General features: G+C 42.5%; 1 protein-coding gene across 7 annotated transcripts in view; it reads right to left on the reverse strand.

Moving 5' to 3' along the window:
- Positions 1–657: 657 nt before the first annotated feature.
- The window catches only part of PRR5 (proline rich 5), a 130,520-nt gene continuing 104,658 nt past the window's right edge, over positions 658–26,519 (reverse strand). For all 7 annotated transcript variants that reach the window (XM_073316435.2, XM_073316425.2, XM_073316414.2 and 4 more), the window contains 2 exons: positions 6,243–6,381; positions 658–2,944 (listed from right to left, as the gene is read on the reverse strand). In XM_073316435.2, the coding sequence (XP_073172536.1) occupies positions 2,394–2,944; positions 6,243–6,381 (690 nt within the window). In that variant the 3' untranslated portion in view covers positions 658–2,393. The remainder of the gene's footprint in view (positions 2,945–6,242; positions 6,382–26,519) is intronic.

The following is a 26,519-nucleotide window of genomic DNA, read 5'->3' on the forward strand; positions in this document are numbered from 1 at the left end:
TTCCCCCTCCTCCCCACATAGAGTGCTAATCTTCACATGAGGCAGAGACAGGCGTGAACTTGCAAGTCTGAACTCCATGCCACTCTCTGTATCATTCAGCAAAAGGTACTCATCTTGCAGAGCTGCACCATTGCTCCACCTTGGCCCTGCTGAACTCAAACACATCATCCTAGTGACATCCTTAAGTCCCGCTTCCGGGGTAGTGAAATTCCAGGGGAACTCTAGCTTTAGAGAGATACAGAGCCCAGTTATCGTATGTACCTAGCTTGGTCATTGTCATATCCCAGTTCTGCATTTGAGCACCTGAGTGACCTTAAGCTTGGAAAAAGCTGTGTAGTTTGACCAGCACTGAACAAATGTAAAGCATGATTCTCTACTGAGAAGTGTTTCTACCAAAACACTACCACGGGGTTCCATGTTTATTGTATAGTCAGTGTTTTCCCATAGCAAATATATGCAGCTTATAAGTAAAAATAAATACTTATTTTAACTGTCAGCCCTGATAACAATGGCAGTAAGTTGGGTTCTTTCCTTGTCATGCATCACCCACAGTAATAATAGACCCACAGACCAAGTTTTGCTGCTGTTCACCAGTGGGGCTAACTCCCCAGCCAGTACATCAAATGACACTCCCAAGAAAAGCAGGATTTCAATCTCTTCTCACTTCAGGGTTGAGTTTTATTTCTCCATATCAAAAACAGTTCAACATAAATCAAACAAACCAAGTTCCATCTGCTGAGGCAGCCTTTCCTCCAAGAACTTACCTGCTCCCTGCAGGTCTCACTCTCAACTCAGTGGCTTGCTGGCCTTTCGTGTAAAGGCCAGGTGACTTGCAGGCTACCACCTGGGCTTAGGCCCCTCACTTGGGAGGCAGCTCATTGGTTACAGTTAGGGCTAAACCTGACTACCTTAAAGAGACATCCCACCCTAGGACAGCTTTGTCTAGGAAAAAAATGCTTTTTTCCCCTTTTAAATAAATTTAGTGCGAGTGAAAAGTCCTTTTTACCTGCAGAACAAGCAGGGTGGGTGGCAGCAGTGCAATGTCCGGAGCACCTCCCTACAAATATACCTCAGCCTTGACAGATCAGCCATAGCAGTAAGAGACTAAGCAACTATGCAGGTGTCTCCTGAACCAGAACTAAGGCATGATGATGAGTAGTGAGGGAAGCTTTCACAAATGCTGCTTGGACTATGGACCATGTTCTGTGGTTAATTATAGGACTTCACTCCTCCAGGACAGGTAATTGTAATGTGATAACTGTAATGTTGTCTCCAAATTTACTTTAAAACCATTAGGTCAAAACCCTAGGTGGCACTGGGATGCAACTGCCCAGTGCACATTAATGTCATTGGATGTCAAGTGGCTAAATTCCTTTGCACCGTTCTGGGGGCTTGATCCGCAGATCATTTTCACACATCTCAACAGATTAACTCCACGGGACTACTGGTATGAGAAGGTACTGCATCCTCAGAAGCGCTGCTGATTCATACGCCAATCCTTTAAATGTCAGTGCCTAATTACAATACCTGCTGCATAGTATTCCTTTAAGATAAATAATAAAGATTTCCATTGAAAGCCCATAACTTTATTTACACAGGAAACAAGTAACTTGTGTTCCGCTGGGACCTCAGCATAGAATGGAGAGTGGTCCAAGAGTTTACAATGCACAAAATTCTTTGAAGTGTCTCATTAAAAGCAAATTAACACAGTCCTAAAATCCAGTTTTAGGACATCTCTCTCTCACCTAGACACTGTATTGGCTGCCAGGCCCAGCATCACATTATGTAGCACACTGTTGTTTATTTTACCTTTTTTTCTTAATAATCCTAACTCACAGTGGTTAGAGGAGTCCATACAAGACATACCAAGAAAAGAAAAAAAAAGTCACTATAAATCATTCTATTCTGCTACATTTATGACCACATCATTGTTTGTTTGTTCGGGGGGGTTTTTTCCAGCCAAAATCGTGTTGTTCAAAGAGCAGCCTCCACTTTTACAGGAATCTTTCAAGACAACTACAAATAAAGGTGAATGCGGCCATACAATGGACTATGCTAGTAAATGTACATATCCAGCTGCACTAACAGCTTTCTATTAGACTCTTTTCCATTCAGAAAACAAACCAACACAAACAATCCATAATCTTACAAAGACAGTAAGAAATCTTACTGCAGACTGATGAGAAGAAAATAGGTTGGTGGTTTAAAAAAATATTAGGGGCCATATCTCCAGTTGGGGTAAATCACTGTAGCTCCACTGATTTTTAATACTGCGCTGATGATTTACACCAGCTGAGGTTTTGGCCTTGTATGTATATCTATTCCCTGCTGTGTAGCCGAACATACCAGTTACTTGTATATAATAATAAAACCAAGGTTTTGTCTCCTGTCCGTCACACGATGCTCTGTCTGCTCACATCCACGTTGTACGCTGATGAATTTGAACAACCTCGGCCGAAATCTATGAAAATTCCTTCAGAATCGGAGTCAATTGACTCCAAAATCTGGTCCACTATATTCTCGGGGCTGGAAGAAGGGACTGGAATCAAGGCAGGGTCCCTGGCCAGCTCAAAAGCCCTGTTTTGATCACCCATGGTGTGAAAGAGTCCTTGCTGCTGCTCAATTGCATTGAGTTTGCTGGAACATTGCACTGAACTGGCAGTGGGCCTTTCTTGTTCTCCTGAGAGTGAGTTCTTCGTGGCTGTCATAGAGCTTTTGGAACCATTGTCCACGATGGTTGTGAGATTGGAGTACCCTTGGAGCTCCATGCATGAGGTCATTTCAGAAACTGAGTGCCTTCGGATGCCAGTCCCATTGGCTGCAATACCCTCTGTTTCATACTCAGCTACGGGAGTCAGCAGTGGGTTATTGTAGCTTTTTGATCTCACCACGGGGTTCTTGGCGAGGATGTCACCTGATTTGGAACGTCTGAAGAACCGCTTCTCTGTAAACAGACACAAATCTCAATTAAAATCTCTGAAGTCTATGTTTTTTATAGCACCGCCAACCCCAAGCATTCAAAAATAATGAGTCAGGGCCCTAAAAACATGAGATTGACATAAAAATCATAAGCTTTTTAAAAGAATCAATGTTGCGTTCTTTTTATTTTCCTTCTGGTTTTTGAACCTTTATGGATAGTATCTTCAAGCTTTATCCACAACCATGAGGGCTAAAAACTAACTTAAAAAAAATAAGATTCTCTAATATTCACATGTTTCAGAGTAATAGCCGTGTTAGTCTATATTCGCAAAAAGAAAAGGAGGACTTGTGGCACCTTAGAGACTAACACATTTATTTGAGCATAAGCTTTCGTGAGCTACAGCTCAAATAAATTGGTTAGTCTCTAAGGTGCCACAAGTACTCCTTTTCTAATATTCACATGATTCCAAGGACTAGGGGTTTAAGAAGAATGCCAGCTATTGTGCGACTTGTGATAAACTTGGAAGAGTTTGTGACAGTGCTTTTATTTAATGACAAACCAGAAGTGAAATTCTGCTCTTAGACGTGCATGGCTATGGATGTAACTGGAAGTTCCTCACATGTAGGGAGAAGAGAGGACGGGAGTCAAAGTTTACTGTGAGGATCTGAGACCCAGCTTTTTGTCCTGTGTCTGTTGCGGCTGAGCTCTCTTTTGGTTTAATTGAGCTTGTTCTTTCATCAAATCAGCTCCTCCAGGATGAGCAAAAAAGTGCATTGAGAAGATGGTGCTGCTAACTATAATTAAGCTATTTAATTATATAAAATCCATGCAGGGCATTTATGCACCAGCCACCTGTCCTCTGAAAATCAAGTCCCTTTAAGGCACCCCAAATGAGTAAACACTTTGGAAAATCTTGGTTTAAAAACTTAATTTGAGATTAAATGTACTGCCCTGGTGCTGTGTGACCCAAAATAATATCAGAACCTATCTCATGACTGGGCTAAGAAATCTGAACTCGGTTTCACAGTATTCTAGATTTTTACAGCTAATTGTTAGAATTCAGGTTTCAGAGTAGCAGCCGTGTTAGTCTGTATTCGCAAAAAAGAAAAGGAGGACTTGTGGCACCTTAGAGACTAACAAATTTATTTGAGCATAAGCTTTCGTGAGCTACAGCTCACTTCATCAGATGCACTAGTACTCCTTTTCTTTTTGTTAGAATTCAGTTAATCCACACCTCCATTTTCTTACAATGACCACTAGGTGGCAACAATTTTGCATTCTTGACACTACCTAAGAACCTTTCAGAATTGTGCCGTTTTCATGAAACATTCATACAAGATTGAAATGATTTTTAAGCATCCTTCCAGAGGTTCCACTGTTCTTTGAGCGAGAACAATCATACAGCTACTGCATTTGGTCCTCAAAGGATTGCCCTGCTGCTCCTGTCACTTCACCATCTCAATGTACGGGGGCTATGGCTGGGGAAAAGAGTGAAACTATGCTCTACTGATTCTCCACCTACCAGAATGTCCCCATGGGGCTTTTGGCAGCTAGGCATAAATTAAGGCTTACGGTTGCTCTAATTTAGTATAGAGACCAGGTCCAGGTCTATTAGCTGAAAGGCAGTAGACACTTATGCTTTTAAATCCACTGAACCTGGGTTCAGTTCCTGCAGATGACTCATCCAGGAGTATCACTACAATGCAACAGCACTGGCAAATCCCCAGTGTAGATAAGGCCTTAGCACTTCAACGTTTGGGTTTCAAATAGAGTAGTGGAATATTTATTGATTTTAAAAACTGTTTCATGGGAATTTTATCAATTTTTTGTGGGAATAGTTCTATTGCTCCTGGATTTTGTAAAAGCTGGTGTTCAAAAGATGTCAGATTTGGGCCACTGTGATGGATCCGCTCAGCAAGAGACTACAGCTCCGCTCAGCCCTCTCCCCATTGCACATCCCCTTCCTCCAGGTCAGATAAGGAAGTGGTCCACTTCTGACTGGAAGTGGCAGCTGCATGGCTAGTGAGGCGCTGCAGGGAAGCTGAAACAGCAGTGGCTGGGGAGGTAGCCTGTGCAAAGGGGCCCCAAGGAGAGATGCGATCCTTGCTCACTTTGAACTGTTTTAGGCTCTGTACATAGGATATCTGCAACCTTTCCCTCTTCCAGGCCTAGAAAAATACCCTTGACCTTAGCCATGTGTCTGAGTGGTTTTGGGGACCCACCAGGACTAGTGCCCACGAGACCTAACTGCTGAAGCACCTACACTGCTTGACTCCAAGTCAGGATCACGGGGCATGCTACTGGCACCCTAGGTGCTTGGTGTTATAAGCAGCCCCAATTATTACACTGTTTCATGTCCCTTTAATAGCAGTGATGAATACAAAATGGTTCTTTTGAATCATCATTTTTTGAAGATAACCAGCCTAGACTGACTCACGTAAAATCGATCTGTTTCTTTAAATGCCTGTTGCAACACAATCCATTTCCAGTTCAGCTTCATGTGCAAATCATGAACTACCCTATTGACAATTTCATACTAGAAAATGGATTAAATCAATTGCCCAGAAAATGCACAATTTAAAGTATATCCAAACTGGATAGCAAATTACTTGTTTTTACAACTATAGGTACAATTACTACTTTTCTATTCTGTCTTGCAGTGCTTGTGTATTTCCCTATAGTTTCAACAGTATAAACTACTCAAATGGAATAGCATTCAGTATTGGCCTAACTCCAGCTCAACTGACATCAGCTGGAATCTTCTATGGAAGACACTGAGTGCTTTTGATAATCCTTCACCGTCACCTTCTGTCCTAAACAGTTGTATAAGGTTGCTGGGTACTGAGAAAAAGGCACAACGCCCCACTGGCTACATTTAGGCAAAGTGATATCTGCATGCACTTCTTGTGTCTGCACATCCTCTCTCCTTTTATCTCACATTGTCCATAAAGCACCCTGAGTTCAACTCTTATAACTGAAAGCGGTATACAGAGAGATGTAAATTTATTTATAGATTTTAAGGTCAGAAGGGCCCATTATGATCATTTAGTCTGACCCCCAGCATAACACAAGCCATAGAACATAAAACTTCTTTTATAACAAATTTTATTTCAGAATTTTGAAAGCTGGAGGAGGCTTGGTCAGGCTTAGCTGGAATTTTGTGTGCCCACAACACACCATAAAGAAAATGACGTGTCCGTTCTTTTGGCATTGACAATCACCTGTTTTATGGGCGTCAGCATGATGTATTTACAAAGCTTTTTGGCTAGCCATCTGCACTATGTCAAATTGATGACATTTTAAAAGCCCCTGTTATTCTTACCCAAAATACAAGAAGAGTGTGTGAAGGGTCCATCACTGGAATACAGACCATATGTGCCCAAGTAAGGGGAAACCACCTTCTGTATCAGGGATTCCAGTTTCAAATAGTCTTCAGTCACTCCCTTAGATTCGTGAACCCCCTGAAAGAAAGAGCAAAACTGAAGATTAATATTGTCTCCCAAGTCTCAAGATCAAATTGCTCACAAAAGCAGAGAGCTAGCAGGTATTCTGATTACATTATATGCCAAAAGTACACATGCTGTATTACATTGGTTTATTTTATGGTTATTATTTGTATTGCAGTAGTGTGTGGGGAGCTCAATCATACACCAGAGCCCCTTTGTGCTGGGCACTTGTACAAACACATAACAAAAAGGCTGCTGCCAGGAGCCTACAGTCTAAGGGCTTGTCTACATTACCCGCTGGATCGACGGGCAGAAATTGATCCAGCGGGGGTCGATTTATCGCATCTTGTCTAGTGCGATAAATCGACCACAGAGCACTCTCCCGTCGACTCTGGGACTCCAGTACTCCACCAGAGTGAGAAGCGGAGTCGACGGGGGACGAGTTATTCACGTAGCTGAAGTTGCATAACTTAGATCGATTCCCCCCAGTGTAGACCAGGCCTTAGGGTATGTATAGCTACACTGCAACCGGGAGGTGTGATTGCAGGACTTGCAGACCTACCTGAGCTAGCTTTGATTCAAACTAGCTTCAGTAATAATAGCAGTGAAACTACGGCTGCACAGACTAGCCCCACCCGTCTAGGACTCTGGTTACATACTCAAGTGGCATCGTCTGTGCTTTCTAAGACCTAATCTACATTTGCAGTGGCGTGTAGGCTACACATAGCTATATGCTGCAGTGAGGGGCAGGCTGCATTCACACTCACTGGAGACTGTAGCTACATGTGGCAGTGAAAGGCTCTCCATGGCTGGAGCCTTTCCACACTGCCTCCCCCTGCCAGAGCCTTCCTTGCTGACAGAGACTTTCTCTGCGGTGGGGAAAGGCTCCATCAGCAAGGAGGCAGCGGGATGCTACGCTACTAAAAACAGCAGTGTAAATGAGGGAGACAGGGCTTGGGTTTGTAGAGAGCCATGTAAGATACATACCCTGGGAATCAGGAATGGAGGGCGCTCTACTTTGTCCATCTAACCAGCACCTCACCATTCATACTGTCATTTATTCCCATGCCAGTTAGGCGTGCAATGTCTGTACTCCACACACTGCCACAGACCCTCTCCTAGGTGAGCAAAGGTTTACGGATTCTAAACAAGGGCCCAAACCTACGTGGTTGCAGAGCATCTCGTAAAAGATGTCTGATGCCCTCAAAATTTGTAACACTCACTGATAGCTTCACATACTGCAAATATTGCACCAAAATTCATACATCAGGGTTTTGACAAACTAGCTGATGCATTTGTTACATGGGAGTTCTGACTCTACAGCCACTGGCTTCAATGGGAGCTGCTCACATTCTGCAGTTTGAGAATCAGACCTATAGTCTCTCAGAAACCAAGGCTGAAGAACAGACACTGTGGATCATGATTAAAACTGTCACTGTATTTTTTTTTTAAATTGTGACCTACAAGCACCAACTGACTGAATGCTTAGTAAACCCTTGGAGATGCTGCTTGAGTGGCCAGTACCACAAGGTGTCCCTGTCATCTAAAGCAATACAAACAGGAATGTGACGCCTAAGACAAAAAAGTAAAACACAGAACCTGTTAAAATACATAGTCAAAGATTTTTATGATTTTCATCAAAAATACTTGTAAGAAAGTGTTGTTTCTAGTCTTCCACGCACTTCCCCTTCCCCCAAATCTTGTTACTGTTGAGGCAAAACTCCCATTCAAGTCAGTCAGGCTGAAATTTACATCTGTGGCAGAGGCTTTGTGCAGAAAGGTGAATTTCACTCTTAGCTCTTGACCTTACAACTACATCTGTGTGGAGGCCCACTCCCTGACTTCATTGGGGTTCCACATGGGCATAGGGTTGTGCCCACACAGATCTCATGGCAGGATCGAGGTCTTCTAGCATAAACTTTTAAGCCAATGCAAGTTTTGCCTGAGTAAAGATTTCAGTAACCCTGAAATAATCATAAAAACATCAACAAAAAGTGTTCTCAAAGGAAAACAAGGAAACAAAAACATGCAGATTGAACTATTAACTCTGAATAAATTACCCGTGGTTCTCAAACTGTGCATCGGGATCCCAAAGTGGGTCGCGACCCCGTTTTAATGGGGTCGTCAGGGCTGGTATTAAACTTGCTGGGGCCGGGAGCTGAAGATGAAGCCCGAGCCCCACCACCTGGGGCTGAAGCCAAAGCCCAAAAGCTTCAGCCTTGGTGATGGTGCTCAGTTTACAGGCCCCACACCCGGGACTGAAGCTCTTTCGTTCAACCCCCGCCCCCCCCGAGCCAGGTGGCGGGGCTGGGGCGGGCTCAGGCTTTGGTCCCCGCTTGTGGGGTCATGGAGTAATTTTTGTTGTCAGAAGGGGGTCATGGAGCAATGAAGTTTGAGAACTCCCAAATTACACAATGGATACTCTTTCTTGTTCATGAAATGATCCCCCATTTTTGTAAATGTATTTGTTATCTGTCAATATTCAACAAATAGCTTCTGAGAACAAATTTCAGCCTGTAAAAATGTCTGTGAATGGTTCACTTCAACTCTGCTATTTGTACTGTGTGATTAATAACTGAAGTCACATGGTATTACCTCTGCTCCCTGACTGGATGATTGAAAGTTTTTAAATGGAAAATAATAAATGACGACTAATCAAGAGCAAATAGGGCTGCATCCCTATTCAGTGGGTTTTAGAGAAGGCCCATAAAGAATAAACTTCTGAGATGAATTTCTCGTTAAATATCCAGTCGGGCTAAATTCTGTGAAGCTATCAGGATTCAGAGTCATTTTACTAACTACAACAGAGTCCACCAGCAATCTGAAAACTCATAATGTGACCTCATGAGTAACATCAGAATGAACTCATCATGTACATTTGCAAATCTCTTTTTTACACTATTCAACCAATTTTGTGGATATCTGAGCAGACAGAAAATAAGAGGAAAAACACTCAAAAAGCTATAATGAGAGAGAGGGGAACACCACAAACATTAGGTTAGGTATCATGAAAACTTTCTGACTACAAGGCTAGGTAAGCACTGGAACAGGTTACCAAGGGAGGTTGTGGAATCTCCATCACTGGAAGTTTTAAAGAACAGATTGGACAAATACCTGTCAGGGATGGTCTAGGTCAGTGACTCTCAACCTTTCCAGACTACTCTACCTCTTTCAGGGATCTGATTTGTCTTCTGAACCCCAAGTTTCACCTCACTTAAAAACTACTTGCTTACAAAATCAGACATAAAAATACAAAAGTGTCACAGCACACTTACTGAAAAATTGCTGACTTTATCATATTTACCATCTAATTATAAAATAAATCAATTGGAATATAAATATTGTACTTACATTTCAGTGTGTAGTATACAGAGCAGTATAAACAAATCATTGTCTGTATGAAATTATAGTTTGTACTGACTTGGCTAGTACTTTTTTATGTAGCCTGTTGTAAAACTAGGCAAATAGCTAGATGAGTTGATATAACCCCGGAAGACCTCTAAGTAGCCGCAGAGTACATGTACCCCTGGTTGAGAACTACTGCTCCAAAGCACTTTCAACCCCTCCAAGCTTGGTATCGTCCACACATTTTAAAAGTGTACTCTCTATGCCATTATCTAAATCACTGATGAAGATATTGAACAGAACTGAACCCAGAACCGATCCCTGCAGGACCCCACTCATTATGCCCTTCCAGCTTGATGGTAAACCACTGATAACTACTCTCTGGGAACGGTTTTCCAACCAGTCATATGCACCCACCTTATAGTAGTTTGTTTATGAGACGATCATGCAAGACAGTATCAAAAGTCTTACTAAAGTCAAGATATACCACATCTACAACTTCCTCCTGTCCACAAGACTTGCTACCCTGTCAACAGAAAACTATTTGGTTGGTTTGACACAATTTGTTCTTGACAAATCCATCCTGTTACTTATCACCTTATTATCTTCTAGATGTTTGCAAATTGATTGTTTAGGTTGTCCTTATTTCCCTTTTAATAGATGGACACTATATTTGCCCTTTTCCAGTCCTCTGGAATCTCTGCCGTCTTCCATGACTTTTTGAAGATAATCGCTAATGGCTCAGATATCGCCTCAGTACCTCCTGAGTAGGAGCTGACTGAGGAGGTATCTGAGCCATTAGCAATTATTCTCCAATCCTGGGGGAGAGTAGCAGCCCTACAACTCTGTCATAGCACTGCTACTCTCCCCTGGGATTGGAGAAGGATTCTGCCTGCTGTTGTAAAAAGCACTTGAAAAATATCAGTTCACTAGTACTATGAGATCTTCTCTCCTCCCACAAGCCCTTTCACAACAGTATCTGACAGTTCAATTTCACCGCCAGTTCAGTCACAAAGTTCCTTCTTTCACTTGCAAGAACTAGAAGGACATTAATCTCCAGCCCTCATTTTTACTTTAGTTTATTTGCATCCCCACTTTTCAAGCATGGAGACCTCAAAGTGCCGTTACCTTTGAATGAGGTTAAAACTCCAGCTGTTTACATAGGCAGCAATTAGTCTTAGCCCTCAGCTCTGTATTCAGTCGTCAGACATTTTTCAATACTTTTTGAATAGCCAAAGAGCATCTGGCTCCCTCTGGAGATGTGATGACTTTTCTTTTATTTTGTCTCTTGGCACAAATACATTGTTACCACCTGCAGGATCCTTCCTTCCCAAACTATTGTTACAGAACTTCCTGAATTCTCTGAGAGGGGATTGTGCCTTTAGAGATTAAATAGCAGACTATATATACACTATTTTCCGTGGTGCAATTTGTATGTAGCCTCTCTCAATACCAGAAGTATGATGGACTTCAGGCTATACGATGAATTCGTAAAACTATTTATTTTTGGTGTGTGAAAAAGTGCCAGATTGAATGCTCCAGAGCCCTGTATTTATCCAAAGAACAGGCACAGCACCATGCATAAGCATGTGCCCTGGACCACCAATATACCTGTATGTGTTGGAGGGAACCTCCTCAATGTGAGAGGGGGTGTTGCAGTATCCATGTGTGTGGGGATGAGTTGTCCCTGAACTAGAGCCTGATTAAGCCACATGCGGTGAGGAGTCATTTTTGAGCTAGGCTGCAGCCAATCCACAAGCTAAGAGCTGGTCTGGTGACTCTCAGGACAGATACACAAGCCTCAAAGGAGAAACAGCAGCTCAGTCTGCACAGCATCACTTCATAACTTTGAACTCTCCCCTGCCTGACAGTGGAGACAGACTCCACAGGTTTTAGCCTGCTCTAGCCTAGCTCCCAGCCCTACTTTTGCTTTCCTGCTCCTGAGTATGTCTCCAGTTTCTGTTCTGGCTGCCACCACACTGACCACTAGGCAAGGCTTCCACTGCTCCAACCACTAGACCAGACCCTCCATCTCTTGCTTTCCGACACCATGGTACTTTCAGGCCTCTCTGAGTCTGCCAGCAAGGCTTGCAATTACTGTCAGTTGGTCAGGTGGGTGAGGTAATATCTTTTATTGGACCAACTTCTGTTGCATACAGTTGGTCAGGTGACATTTGTCCACTGAAAACTGTCTGCAGAGGACCCAACTCATTTCATAAGGGTCACCTAAACACAAGATCCTCAGTCTCACTCTGGCACCTGAGGAGGCAAGTGGCTGAGCCATCTCTGTGCTGATCCTTGTGGCTTCTAGGGGACAGCTGGCTGTTTTAAATTGTTTAACCTTCTGGAAAAACTATGAATACCAACAATTTCCTCTGGCTTTTGTAGTGGGCTGAAGGTTGGAGGGATTTGGTTTATATTTAGTTATATGTGGGGAAGTCCATATTGTATATTTTAATGTCTGGATAGGTGACCACAGTATAGATCTATAGTCAGTGTACTCTCAGCTGATCCACTGAAACAGGTAATGTATCCATTTGACTATGCATGTTCTTATCCTGGACATTGAGCCATGTCTGGGGTCCTTTACTTCCAGAGATAAGTTACACTTGTCTTACTAATATACGTGGGGAAATGAAAATCCAGACACCTAACTCCTAGAATATTCAAGAGAGAGAGCCCAACAAAATGTTGAAACCACCAGCTCAAGACTGCAAAAACCTGCTAAGGAGTTGCATTGCTGGTGCCAGTAAAGGGTACTGAGAGGGAGGATAGATGGTCTTCTAGTTAAAGCACAGAACCAGGGCTCAGATTCAATCCCGGGCTCTGCTACAGACTTCCTTTGTGACCTTGGGCAATCAATGGATCTCTTGTTGCCTCAGTTCCTCATCTGTAAAATGGAATAAGACTAACTTTCTCCCACCCTTTATCTGTCTTGTCTGTTTAGATTGCAAGCTCTTCTTCACAACAGAGTCTGTCTCACACTGTGTATTTGTATCATGCCTAGAACAACAGGACCCATCGTGGTTTGGATCTCTAAGCACGACTGAAATAAAAAGAATGAACAATATTAAATATCCTGTGCAGCCTGATGTCTACAGCCTTCCAGGGGGACACACAGGAGACGAGGGGAGAGAGCAGGCAAAGGCACCTCAATGAAGTCACTTCTTTGAGGAGAATGGAAATACCATGTGTGAAGAACATTCTCTTCTTTTAAATGAAGTGTGTATAGTGCAGTTTATATAGATATGTTGATGTCTGCTGTTAATTCTGAGTTGACTAAAAACTGTGTTAGCAGTATTGTCCACCCCAAGCACTGAAAAATCTTGAGTCAGACCCTCCTTGTCCCCAATATCAAGAGATGAAAAAACCTTCATGATTTTTAAGCCAAATGATATATTTGGGGTTTTTTTTCTTCCCTTCTGAGTTTTTAGCTTTTAGGGTACATTTGGGCCACACTTTCAAGAGAGCTAGAACCTTACTATTTTATATGTTTGAAAACTGAGATTCTCATGTAATGACTTGACTCCAGGAGCTTGGGGTTCAAGAAAACATCAAATATTACAACACTCATGATAAAATCATGAAAGTTGGCAACGTGGTGAGAATCTCTTATATTTATATTTAGCAATTTCCAAACAGTGAGATCTCAGAGTGCTTTGCAGAGATTGCTACATACTGGAATGGCTTCAGGCAGCATTGAAACGCAACTACCTCTGGGACAGGGAGCAGCGGCTGTGTAACAGCACAAAGCAACAAAGGAGAACAGTTTAAGACAGAAAGTGAAGAGGAGACAGATCTTCTGTGGGTGTAAATTGTCATAGCTACAGTTTACACCAGTGGAGTATCAGCCCACAGGTATCTAACTGTAAATGGAGGGGGAATCTAGTTAGGCAAGATGCAATAATCCAGATTGCGGTTTGGTTAGTAACACTGCAGGTTCACAAGCTTTCTTTTGCAAAAAATTCAGAGCACTCTCCAATGACCACAATGGTCACAACAGCAGTTTTACATCTCACCTACGAGTCCAACTCCTATTTAAGTCCTACTGAAACCTATCCCTGCTTAGCTTTTGAGAGCTGACAAGATCACAGCCCAGAAGTGGTATGGCTGCAGGCATGTACTACAGCATGCAGTAGGCTAGTTTAAGACATAAGAAAAACCGTGATGAGAGGTCTTCCATAATCCCATTAGATCAGATGATGTCTCTGAACTCTCTTTGCTTTATTACTGAAATAGCAGGCAACTGCTGTGTTCACAGTGCCTCTCAGCATGGTTTAATATTCACCAAAATAACCAGGTATGGTATACGTTTCTGGTTCTTAAGAGTACGTACCTGGATTGGCATCTTTTAATTCTTCCAGCTACCATGTTATGCCATGCTGTGTATCACATCAATGCATGAGAATAAAACAAAAGATAGATCCTGATGCTAAAAACTGGCCTGCTTTATCCAGTGGGCAATAATATTACAGGCTGGTGCTCCATGCATTAGAGAGAGAGACTAAAATGCTGATCATCATCAGTAAAACAGTAGCTTTGATCTGCTCTTTAATGCAGTATTTGCTCTGCAACTATGCAAACATCTTTCTTTAAAACATAATTGTTACTTTTCATGAACCCAGTCTCATTTATCTGGAGAGTTTTGTGCTTCTTTGAGTGTAAGATGCATCTATTTAATTCCTTTCAAAGGTCTCTGTTTCTCAGTTTGAGGACCAAGATATTGTAATGTCATACAGAGGCAAACAAGCTAAAATTTCTGAAGAAAAAGAGGGAGCATTCACACTGGGCCAAATCCTGATCTGCGTTACACCATTGTGAAATCCAAAAGTAATTCTGGCATCTTCAGTGGGATTACTCTGATAAACTCAGGTCAGATTCTCAATCATCTTTTGAAGGATGGATGATGGAGATTTAATTCCTGAAGATATGGATGATACTGAAAGTGGAAAAGATCTGTACTCAGCATCAAGGAAAGAGTCACATCTTTCAAAGTTTAATAACATTATCAAAATCCATACTTCACTACTTTAGATTAAATCATTAATTGCACCTTCCCCAGAAGTTACAGAGAACTTTTTGTTATTTCTATTATGACAGGGCCTAGGGACCGCAACCGAGATCTGGGTCCCCATAAGCTAGGGGCTGTACAAACACCAAGTAAGAAAGAGACAGTCCCTGCCCCAGAGAGCCTGGCACGCTGCCCTGCAGCTGGGAGTATGTAAGCTGGGAGGCCAGGATGCTAAGGAGCCAGTAGCCTGGAGGAGCCTAGGAGATGACCAGGCAGATATCTGATGGAAAAACATTGTCAGAAAATTTCTGACCGGTTCTAGACATGATACACAAGCAGAGTGAACACGGTCATGGTTTGTGTCTCCCATGTTAGTGCCAGGATACTTATTCTCATTTTGTTTGGGTGTTTTTCAGTCTTTTGGGTGGGATTTTGTTGGGAGACAATTAACTAAACTGAGAGAGAAGGGAGAGAGGACACTGAAGGGAGGGAGGAAAAGCGTGTGGGAATAAGAGGAAGATGGGTGGAGTCACGGGAAGAGAAGAGACTGTGAGGGAGGAGATAAGAGGGGGGTGGAGCGAACAGCCAGTTAGCACCGTGGAGAAACTGTCCAGAGTAAGAACGGCAGACCCGTAGAACACAGTTAAGCATGGCTAGTGTGGCAGTTTGTGTGTCAACTGGTATAAATCCAGTGGATTAACTACCAACCATTGAGTTTATAAGAGTATATGAGGTCTTCATTTGCAAAACACAGAGGAAAGGAAAAGCAAATTATTTCTTTGGGAAGCACAACTACGATCAAAATCAACAGGAATTCACAGGCAGAAGGTAGAAACTGATCCATTTTAAAGAATTGAAAAAGCGACACATGGATTTACTACCATGGACTGTGTGAGTAAGTAAAGCTGGAGAATATAATGCGCAGATGTACTCAGAAGGGTGACCGAAGATTTAAGGATTTATTATGCTTGGTTTTAGATCTGTATAACGTCTAAGTTCTGAAACGGTCACAATTACAGCCCCGATTCAGGAAGGCATGTAAGCATGTGCCTAAATTCAAATGTGATCACAGGCTTAAATGCCTTCCTGAATTGGCCTAAGGTTCTTCTATAAATTTAGCTCTCTGTGTGTCCAATATGAAGAAGCTAGGCTCATTTAATGGTTTTGAACTACTATTTGAATAGTATTAAATAGTTTAAAGCAATTTTTATAGTAAAATAAAGGATATATGACTTGTAACTATGCCATGAACTTGATATTTATTAAATGGATTCTGTGATTTTTAATTAAAAAAAATCGAAGTCATGACTTTCCCTTATTTTTTACCATGGCAACCAACCAATCTTAATCAAGACATTTATTTCTACTTTTTTTTTTTTTTTAAAAACTATGCAGTATTCCTTTATGTTTGTAAAAGGCCAGCTTCTGACACCCTGAATGACAATGGGTAGCACCTTACTTCTTGAGCAGTCCCGTCGAAATCTGTGGCATTACGCATGGAGTAAGGTGGTACTCAGCGTGAGGACTTGTCTACACTATTGCTTACGTCGATGTAACTTACATTGCTCAGGGGGGTGAAAAAGCAACTCCCTGAGCGCTGTAAGTTATATCGACTTATAGCACTGGCTACACTCTCATTGAGGTGGAGTAATTACTTCGAGGGTAGAGTGTCTCCTGGTGAAGACGTGCTGCGCCAATGTAGCACTGTAGTGAAGACAAGCCCTGAGTAAGGATGGCAGAATCCGACCATGTGTAACTGTATTGTAATTTTTGTTTACCTCTCTTTTCTCCATTCTTTCCCTACTCATTTCTTACTGTAAGAAAAAAACCTATTTAAATTACGAAACAAAGAAATTAAAAAGATGACCCAATAGCATCTCAGCTGCCAAAAGTGATGTGCTAGAAAAGAAGACTGTGAGACAAGTTCTTAGCTTCACCCAAGTTTCAATATTCCTAGTCAAGACAAAATGTGAGAAATAAACAATGTATGTGCCCCATCCCCAGCCCAGCAGGGAGGGGCTCAGGATGGGATTTTCAAGAGAGCCTAAGGGAATCAGGCATCATATTTCAATGGGAGCCAGGCACCTAATTTCCTTAGGCTCCTTTGAAAACCCCAGCCATAAAGTCTGCGTGGGGAAGGCATGCCTGGGAGTTGCCAATCACCTGGGGCTTGTGATTGGATGAAAGAAGGATGAAAGAAGACAGAGAGCTGTAGGCGGTGTTCTAGTGAGCACACACAGAATCTCTTCTCTGAGGGGAGCTGATCTGCGAAACCCTGCAGAGTGACAAAAAGGAAGATGGTTTATTTTATTGTGCACTATTTACTCTGTGTAAAAAGGGACCAGTTGTAGCTTTTCTTATCCAGTGGACAAGGGTTATGCTGTTTAACACCTGAGGAAAAGGGACTGCTACATCCCCTGAAAAAGGGGATTAATCATTATCTGTATTAGGGAACTTGTTTTATGAAGAGAGACAAAGGCCTAAGTATTTCCCTTGTGAGGGGAAGGCACGGGTGTTGTAAACCCACCCCCAAGAGCGTCAGCACTAACTAAAAGTACTGAGTGGTTCTGAGAAGTGGAGTTTGCTGCACCAGCCCCCATATGGTTCCCTTTTGTGAATTACTGCCTCAGTGAGCCAGGCCATTCCAAGCACGGGGATCCACAATGTGGATCATCTCATTGCACAGTCCTCATTTCACTCCTATTTGTCACTGCACAATATCCCTCCTCAAACAAATCCCCACACACAATTCGTTCTCTCCACCAAGCATAAAATCAAACCCTAGGCTCTATTCTCTCCTCACCACACATCGCTCTGTGCCTCCATAATCAATCCCCTCTATACTTCGGAATAAAAGTTTTTAGCCAGTGTGCCTCAGTATGATTAATATGCTTTGCTGCTTTCTTTTGAATGACCCCATAATAACCCACATCCTAAATGGGAGACCACTGTCTACTGCTCTTCACTCCACATACATAACTCAGTTACATCTGTCTAGGCCAAAACAAGGAAATATAAACAAGTGTCTCATCCCCCAACACTTCTCACCTAGCTCATGTTGTGCTTTTTTGGCCCAAGTAATGGAGCACAAAAGGTCCAAGCTTCACCTCAGATACTCCTCATAGGCATGGTATTGCCTGGGCAGATATATTGAAAGGAACAGTAAAAATCCTGATTCACTGACGCGGGGGCCTTTAGCATTAACAGGATACACTGATCAGAAACTGATGGACCCTAAAAATTAAGTGACAGCCACCATCTTGGCTAACACCGGGGACTGAACTGGGGATTGAATGTACCACTTGAACTAACAGCCAGGCTCTCAAAGTGAGAGCTGTGATAGATCCTCATCCTCTATGGCACACCTGAGTGAGATGCATAACACACACTGACCAGAATGTCTCCTTTCCCTTGCTCCTCCTGGCTTCGTCACACTAGTGCTCAGCTCTTGTCTGCCCCTCCACCCCCCACTCCTCACGTCTTGGGTCTCACCTTCCTAACCCCGCTGGCTACTTCCTGGGTTCCATCCACTAGCCCCTTGCTCATCCCAGCTACCTCGCACCACGTCTCAGCTCCTGGCTCCCCCTGATTTCCTGGCTTCTTTCCCAGGCTGCCTACACAGCTGCTCCTTGGATCCTCCCTCAACCCCACACTGAGGTTTATTAATGTTTATTAATGAAAATATTAGTGAAGCACTTTTAAATTTCAAACGGTCATGGCTGATCAATAACAACTAACTTTTTGGCTTATATTTATAAAGGGACATCATTTCCTAAAAGTGTCCTGTAGTCTTGTATCCACATCTTGGTCCAAAGAGGACTCTTCAGTCAGTCACCCTCACTTGCCTTTTAAACAAACTATTAAATGACTATTTTAATTACATATTGTACCAAGGACCAGCAGCTCTGGACTAAAGCTCTGTTATTACAGTATCCTCCAATCACTGGGCATCAATAGGTTGCACGTTTAGATGCACTGATGTGTACATTAGCCATTGATTAAGTATTTATAGGACTCTTACTTGAACTTTTAATGTTTTAGTTGACTACAGAGTTTTTACAAGAAAGCACCGGCAAAAGGAGATGGTCTCAGATTTCAACAATGACCAACTGCCAGATACATTTTTAATAAACTGAAAGGACATTTTTTGAAATGGCCTTTTACCAGATCCATTTGGGCAAAGCAAGCAGGAATTCCAACGGCAGGCTCTCAGTCTCGTCACAGGAGGATGTGAAAGATGGCTAAGAATGCAGTGTATTTCGTAATGCTTTGAAGAATGCCCATTGCAGATCCATCACAGGTGAAAAGAAGCTGAAGCAGAGGAGAATCATATCCCAGGTACCTGACGACTCTCAGCTAAAGCTCAGAGAAACAATGGGACCAAAAGCCAGGCTTTCCATTATTTAAGTCAATATAGCAATCATGACTATTGGTGGATTGACAGCCCTGGAGAACAAAGTCCTGTCATAGAACAACAGGTTGCAACAGCGCATGCTTCACCTCACACTACTCCTGTCAACAGGCCTCACTCCTGCCCTGGAGAGGATCCACGTCTAGGCATGAAAAGATTACTCACCCTTCAGTGCTTGATCTCCATCTTGATCCTGCCACTGAGGGGCTCAGTCTTACAGACTGTTGAAATTAATGGGACTATGTGATAGAGGAAGAAAATACTAGGTCGGGAATGTTTGCAGGATCAGGCCCAAATACACAAATTAGTGCCACCAGCTTTAACAACTTTCAGTCTACAACCATCCTGCACCAGATTTCAACAGTTGCCCTAGAAGTGACTAGTAACAGGATACAGAAGAAACAACGAGGAGTCCTTGTGGCACCTTAGAGACTAACAAATTTATTTGGGTATAAGCTTTTGTAGGCTAAAACCCACTTCATCAGATGCATGGAGTGAAAAATACAGTAAGCAGGTATAAATATACAGCACATGAAAAGATGGGAGTTGCCTTACCAAGTGGGCCACATCCACCCTAATTGAATTGGCCTCGTTAGCACTGACCCCCCACTTGGTAAGGCAGGGACTCCACATTGTTTTTGCTGATACAGACTAACATTGCTATCTCCTGAGTTAGCTAGTCCCCTATCTTGCCTTAAACACCTAGGAAAGAAGGTAAGGAAGATAAGTACTTCCTGCCTTACATAGGTTTTAAAGGCAGCAGATTCCAGGAGGGGGAGAGAGAATATTTATACAGAAATGACTGCAAATTCTTAACAGAGCAGGCTAATATGACTGTCAGAAACTACAGAGATAACACGCACACTCACACACACTTAATGATTACCTGACAGACAGACACGAGATATTAATAGCTGCTATTCAGTTAAAGAAAGATTGTCTTCTATCTCGTCTTCAGTTTTAACCTGCAAGGCAGACCCAAAACAACATCTACAGTAAAAACTTCTGTTATTCAGACATGGTTATTAGCATATCACTGCTATGGTGATGCAAGCTGTGATGTACACTCTGGGACCACATAAATAACAAGATTGAAATAAACAGCCAATCAAAGTGATAGGGATGGATTTGATTGTAAGAAAAGAGGAAGGCACTGTAGTTAAAATGACATATGATGGTCTAAAATTACAAGGCTTGATTCACTGCTGTGTTATCTCTGTTCTGAGCATGTAACTTCATTGATTTCAATAGTTACACCAACACACAACTGGAATAACACAGGGGCGAATCAGACGCAGAGAATTTCCCTTTTACAAACACTTTTTTCCATTAAATAATTTTTAGTGCCAATGAAAATTATTTCCAAGGTACATAGTCAATGCTCAGAACAACTTGCTCTCTTGGTTGAGAAACAAAAGTGGGGTGTTCTTGAATATACTGTTCATGTTAGTGGGAATCATGAGGCTAAATCCCCATGCAGATCTCTGAACAGGTATGCAACTGTGTACGTATTTTTCACTGTCCACTTGCTTTTCACAAAGAATTTATTCTTATCTGGTTGAATTGGTATCTAGCTTCTCAATATAAATCTCTAGTATAAAATTAAAAGCCAAGAAAATGCATCCAGAATGACTCCTGCAACCCTTACTCACAAGAGTACTGCTATTAAAGCCATACTCTCATAGGTAAGGGTTACTTATGTGATTAAAGGTTGCAGGACTGGGCCTCAAATTTGAAAAGTCAAAACATTATCTAAGCCACAGAGTATATTACCAAACCTTTTGTGCCTCTATACACTCTGCATTCATACAGTGCTGAAATGCAAAAGACAGAGGGCCTGATACAGTGTCCACTGCAATCAAATGAAAGGCTTCTATCAACATCAACGGGCATTGAATCAGGCCCTAAAAACATATTAAATATATTCAATATTCCCTCTTCTAAACACTCACCCATAAAAGTTTAATGATAACAAACCCATAAAAATGAAACTCATGATGGTTGTGAAAAGACAGAATTTTCAGTGGCTATTGTTCACAAGTGGTTTCACTACAACATGATATATTAAACAGATTCTTCTCTGCCTTTGTAATCTCTGAAACCAAGAACAACACTTGGCATATCTAACGAGTTAATGATATATCTCTAGTTTCTTCTAGAACATGAGTGTAATTATTTACCCATGCTGTAAATATTGGCAGGAGATCAACAATGGCTGATAGGATTACTGGTATCAGTGAGAGGAAGGAGCTCAAGAACTGAACCCTCTTGATGGGTGAGAGAATGAAGCTGTTAACTGCTTTCATTGATGTAGCTGCATGACAATTATACATGTATTGAGGGGGTGCAATACCAGATAAGTGGTCAGATCCACACCTGGTGTAAATCAGCATAGCTCTGTTGAAGTCAGTGGAGCTACACTGAATTACACCACCTGATGATCTGGCCCAATGAAATGCAGGGCTGGAAACCTGGGCAGGCCATATCTTAAAGGGAATAATAATAGTTTCACACACATTGGGTAAAATCCTGGCCCTATAAAAGTCAGTGGGAGTTTTGCCATTGAATTCAGTAGGGTCCAGATTTCAACCAGAGCACCTTCCATCAAGGATCGCAAGGCATTAAAAAATGAGTTAAACCTCATAACTTATCTACGAGGAACTGTAAGCATCATTTATACAGAAGGAGAAACTGAAATACGGAGAGGTAAAGGAATTTGCCCATCACGCTAATCAGGAGCAGAGATGGGTCAAGAAGCTAGGAGTTCTGACTCCCAGTTCCCTCCTCTAACCATTCGTCCATGCTCCCCACCCTGGAAAGAAACTCTCAGTTACTTTCTTCTATGTTTTCTTTTTGCTGACTCATTTCACTTTCATCCAAAGCAGATGACACTGACATTTTTTAACCTTTAGGAACTACACTCTCAGCAGCAACAACAAAATAGCTCCAAGCCAAAAACTTAATTTTGGCTTCTTCTCCATAAGTGAGCTAAACCTAATCCACTTAAAATGTGTTTTTCATACTTGGGGTTCTTCTGCAACCATAGGTGCTCTAGGGCTTGAGCACCCACGGGGGAAAAAAATGGTGGGTGCTCAGCACCTACTGGCAGCCCCCATCAGCTCCTCCCCCTCTCCCCAGTGCCCGCTGGTGGCCCCACCAATCAGACCCTCCCACGGCCTCCCCGCATGCCACAGATCAGTTGTTTAGCTGCATGTAGGAGGTGCTGGGAGGAGAGGGAGGAACGAGGATGGGGTGGAATGGGGAAGAAAGAGGCAGGACAGGGGCGGGAAGAGAAGGGTGGGGGCAGGAAGAGGCAGGGAGGGGCTTGGGGGAAGCGGTGGAGTGGGGGCGGGGCCTGGGGCAGAGCGAGGGTCAAGCACCCCCCCAGAAAGGACAAAGTCAGTGCCTGTGTCTGCAACGATCCAAAGACAGAAAGAAAATGAGCTGGATGAAGCAGAGTAATGCCTTTCCAGATTGGAACACGCAGGAAGAAAATAGCTTTCCCTTCTTTCCCAAAGATCTTAACCTACCGGAGCTGACCATTCATTACAGGAAAAGTTACCAACAGGCCTCTCAGAGTATGCCAACACACATTTGGGAGCACATATATTGGTGCACAGCTCCTTGCATTTGCATGTGCAAAATAGGAATTACAGGATAGATTCTGAGCTGGTGTAAATCAGTGTAGCTCCAATTTAAGGTAATGGAAGCTATAGTGATGTATGCCAGCTAGGGATTTGGCCCTACAAGTCTAACTACTCATTTGAAGATACAAGTACCCTTTTTTTGCACATGTATACAGATGCATCCACAAATAGTTTGGTCACATTTTTAGAAGCCCACTAAAAATGTGGCCTTACACTTTCTCCTAAGTAGCTGGTATCCTGGAAAAGGCTAGTACATGAAGGGTTTAATGTTACATGTTTGTTTTAATCTCTGCCTCTCTCATAGTCACAATGTAGCAAAAGTGGAGAAGCAGACAGGCTGGGCATGGTGATATTGACAGAAGTAAGTGTTCCAGATTCCTGCAACTGCTGCAGAAATAAAGATCTTGTCATTTTCACTTTATTCTCAGGAAGTGCAGAGTTATGTCAATTTCACTGTGTGTGCAGTGCGGTTGTAGCCATCTTAGTCCCAGGATATTAGAGAGACAAGGTGGGTGAGGTAATATCTTTTACTGGACCAGCTTCTATTGGAGAGAAAGAGACACGCTTTCGAGCTGCACAAGAACTCTTCTTCAGGTCTGGGAAATGCCCTCAGAGTGTTACAGCTAAAGACCAATTGGAACAGCTTGTTCAGCCATTGTTTAACGGGCCACTTGCCTTCACCTTGAGTGATCCCTTGAAATACTTACGGTAAACAAGCTTCTCTACCTTGTATTTAGCTGTGACACTTGAGTACACTTCCCAGATCTGAAGAAGAGGTGTGAATAATTATGAAAGCTTGTCTCTTTCACCAACAGAAGTTGATCCAATAAAAGATATTATCTCATCCACCTTGTCTTTCTAATTTCAATATAAGCAGCTGCTCTTGCGCTTTCATTCATTAGTTGGTGACACTGAGACAGAGGCAAAAGATAAGGAAAATGGAATTCCCAGATATAGTTTATATAAAGTCAGAGAGGAGTTTTTTTCAGAATGGCTTTTCTGCAGAAGAAAGGATAGCAATGGGATTTTTTCAGGCAGGATCGGGCACATAAAGGAAAAAATAGCTTTCCCCTTATCTATGGAAATCCAAGAAAACATTTCCTCACATTTTATTAAACACTTCAGACAATATGACACTATGAAGACAGAAGATAAGGAAAAGATGTGAGACTGATAAAAAAACATGAGAAAATTAAAAAACAAGGAAGTTATACTGAAACCTTAAATACACGAGTAGTTATAATCCTTTAGAAGATGAGCAGCCATTTTCCTGCTAAGGAGCCACCAGAAATAATGGTTCACATTTCTGCCACATATAGTTTTTAGGCTGGAGGGTCTCGGTTTCCTAAGCAAGTGTCTCCTCTAGGCAGCGAATAGGACTACAACAATTACAATCAAATAACTAACGTGACTTCACATTAAATAAAGCTATGCATAGTTGGGTGACTTCGTGTGGATCTTTCACCATAGCAATACCCAGGCGAACCGATCTATGTCCCCAAATCTTTCAGAGGTGTTTATGAAATACATTTCAGGTGCAATCAAGTTGGTCTCTGCACAGATAGATCCTTTTGTATTACAGGCCATACACACACACACACCCCCCCAGCACCTCTGTATTCACATCCAATACACTATTGTAATATTTTTTTTAACAAAATATGCCTCGTGATGTATCTTTTGAAAACTAATAAATCACTGATCATTAATATTCTTCCATGATGTATGTCTGCAGTGTGCTTTAAGAGTTATGGATATATGCCAGAATTATGACTAAAGTGTGTAAACCAGGTATGTCAGGGGGAGTTGTTAAACAGGTCTGCCCTAGACAAAGGAATGTGTTTCTTCTCTGACCAGTAGCCTGGTCATCAGGCAGACACAATGAAAGGTGTATATATACATACCAGGTAAACAAAGATATCAAGCTAACAGCAGGAGAGAGAGAAGGTTGGTCTAATATTTACTTTTCAAAGAATACATTACAAAGGTTTATTAATCTATAAAGACAGGGGGCTGATACTCAAGTGATAAGCAACTGAATGAACTGATTGCATACAATATTACATTACAATAAAAGTGTATAGAGTGAGGCCTTTTCTGAAAGCTAATGACACACTGGGGATTAAGATAATTCTGAAATGTAACATTGAGAAATTATGGATACTTAATGATATTATACTTTAAAGTCAGTGGCCAAACAGGGAGAAAGAGGTTCCCTCCCAGACACAAGAGAAGGCAGCTATCTACCTGTCTCCAAAGAGATTAAGCAAGGTGTGACCAAAAACAATGGAATCCCCATTTACACAGAAATCCGCAATGGGATGAAAAATCCACAGGAAGGGAAGAACAGCATGAGGTCATTCTGCCCTTGAAACAAAGAGACAAAGTGGATGAGATAATATCTTTTACCGGACCAACTTCTGTTGGTGAGAGAGACAAGCTTCCGAGCCACACAGCGGTCCTCTTCAGGTCTGGGAAAGAATTATTTCAGGATGAGGCTTTCCCGAACCCCCACTGCTGGCCTTCAAACAGTCCCCAAGCTCATCATCAGAAGCAAGCTCCCCATGTACCAGAATGCACCAACTCAAAGCAGCATGAGACTTTACCCGAGCAACAGATGCAAACCTGTAGACATATCTCCAGTGCCACAATGATCAACACCACCTCTTCATAAACACACCTTTCAAGATCCATGGATCCTACACATGCCATATGTGGTGTATCTCAACCAGTGCACTAAATGCCCCAACAACAACTATGCGGGTGAAACCAGACAATCACTACTCTCTTGAATGAGCTCACACAGGAAAATGATACAAGACAAAAACACCTTATCACCTGTGGGTGAACACTTCACAAAGCCGTCACTCTACATCTGACCTATCAGTCCTCATTGTCAAAGGAAACCTGCACAACACTTTCAAAAGACAAGCCTGGGAGCTTAAACTCATTACTCTGCTGGACACTAAAAACCATGAACTGAACAGAGGCTATGGCTAGACTGGCACTTTACAGCGCTGCAACTTTCTCGCTCAGGGGCGTGAAAAAACACCCCCGAGCGCAGCAAGTTACAGCGCTGTAATGCGCCAGTGTAAATAGTGCCCTGCTCCCAGCGCTCTAAGCTAATCCCCTCGTGGAGGTGGAGTACCATGAGCGCTGGGAGAGCTCTCTCCCAGCGCTGGCACATGACCACACTCGCACTTCGAAGTGCTGCCGCGGGAGCACTCCTGCAGCAGTGCTTTGAAGTTTCGAGTGTGGCCATGCCCAGAGACACTTGTTTTACAGCTTATTACAACAATCTGTTACCCACTACCCCCTTCTTGTTGTCCTTTACCTGCAGAGGTGTTAATGGGCCACTCTACCTTGAACGGTCCCTTACAATATGTGGAACTACTTATGCTAAACAATCAGTTCCACCTTGCATTTTGCTGTGGCGCTGGGAGTGCCTTTCCCAGACCTGAAGAAGAGCTCTTTGTGGCTTGAAAGCTTGCCTCTCTCATCAAACAGAAGTTGGTCTAATCAAATACTTCACCTCACCCACCTTGTCTCTCTAATATACTGGGACCAACATGGCTACAACTACAGTGCATACAACATCTTTTCCTACAAGCTGAGAAAGGGTGTGTGTGTAGAAGTCTCTGGGAACTGAATATAAGTGAGAAACCTACTTAGTCAAAGATCTTTTGCCTAGGAAGACAAGGGAAGCCAGCATCTTGTACTTCTGTGGAAGGTCCTGACT

The sequence above is a fragment of the Lepidochelys kempii genome, chromosome 1 (assembly GCF_965140285.1).
Source record: "Lepidochelys kempii isolate rLepKem1 chromosome 1, rLepKem1.hap1, whole genome shotgun sequence".
In the NCBI taxonomy this organism is placed as follows: Eukaryota; Metazoa; Chordata; order Testudines; family Cheloniidae; genus Lepidochelys; species Lepidochelys kempii.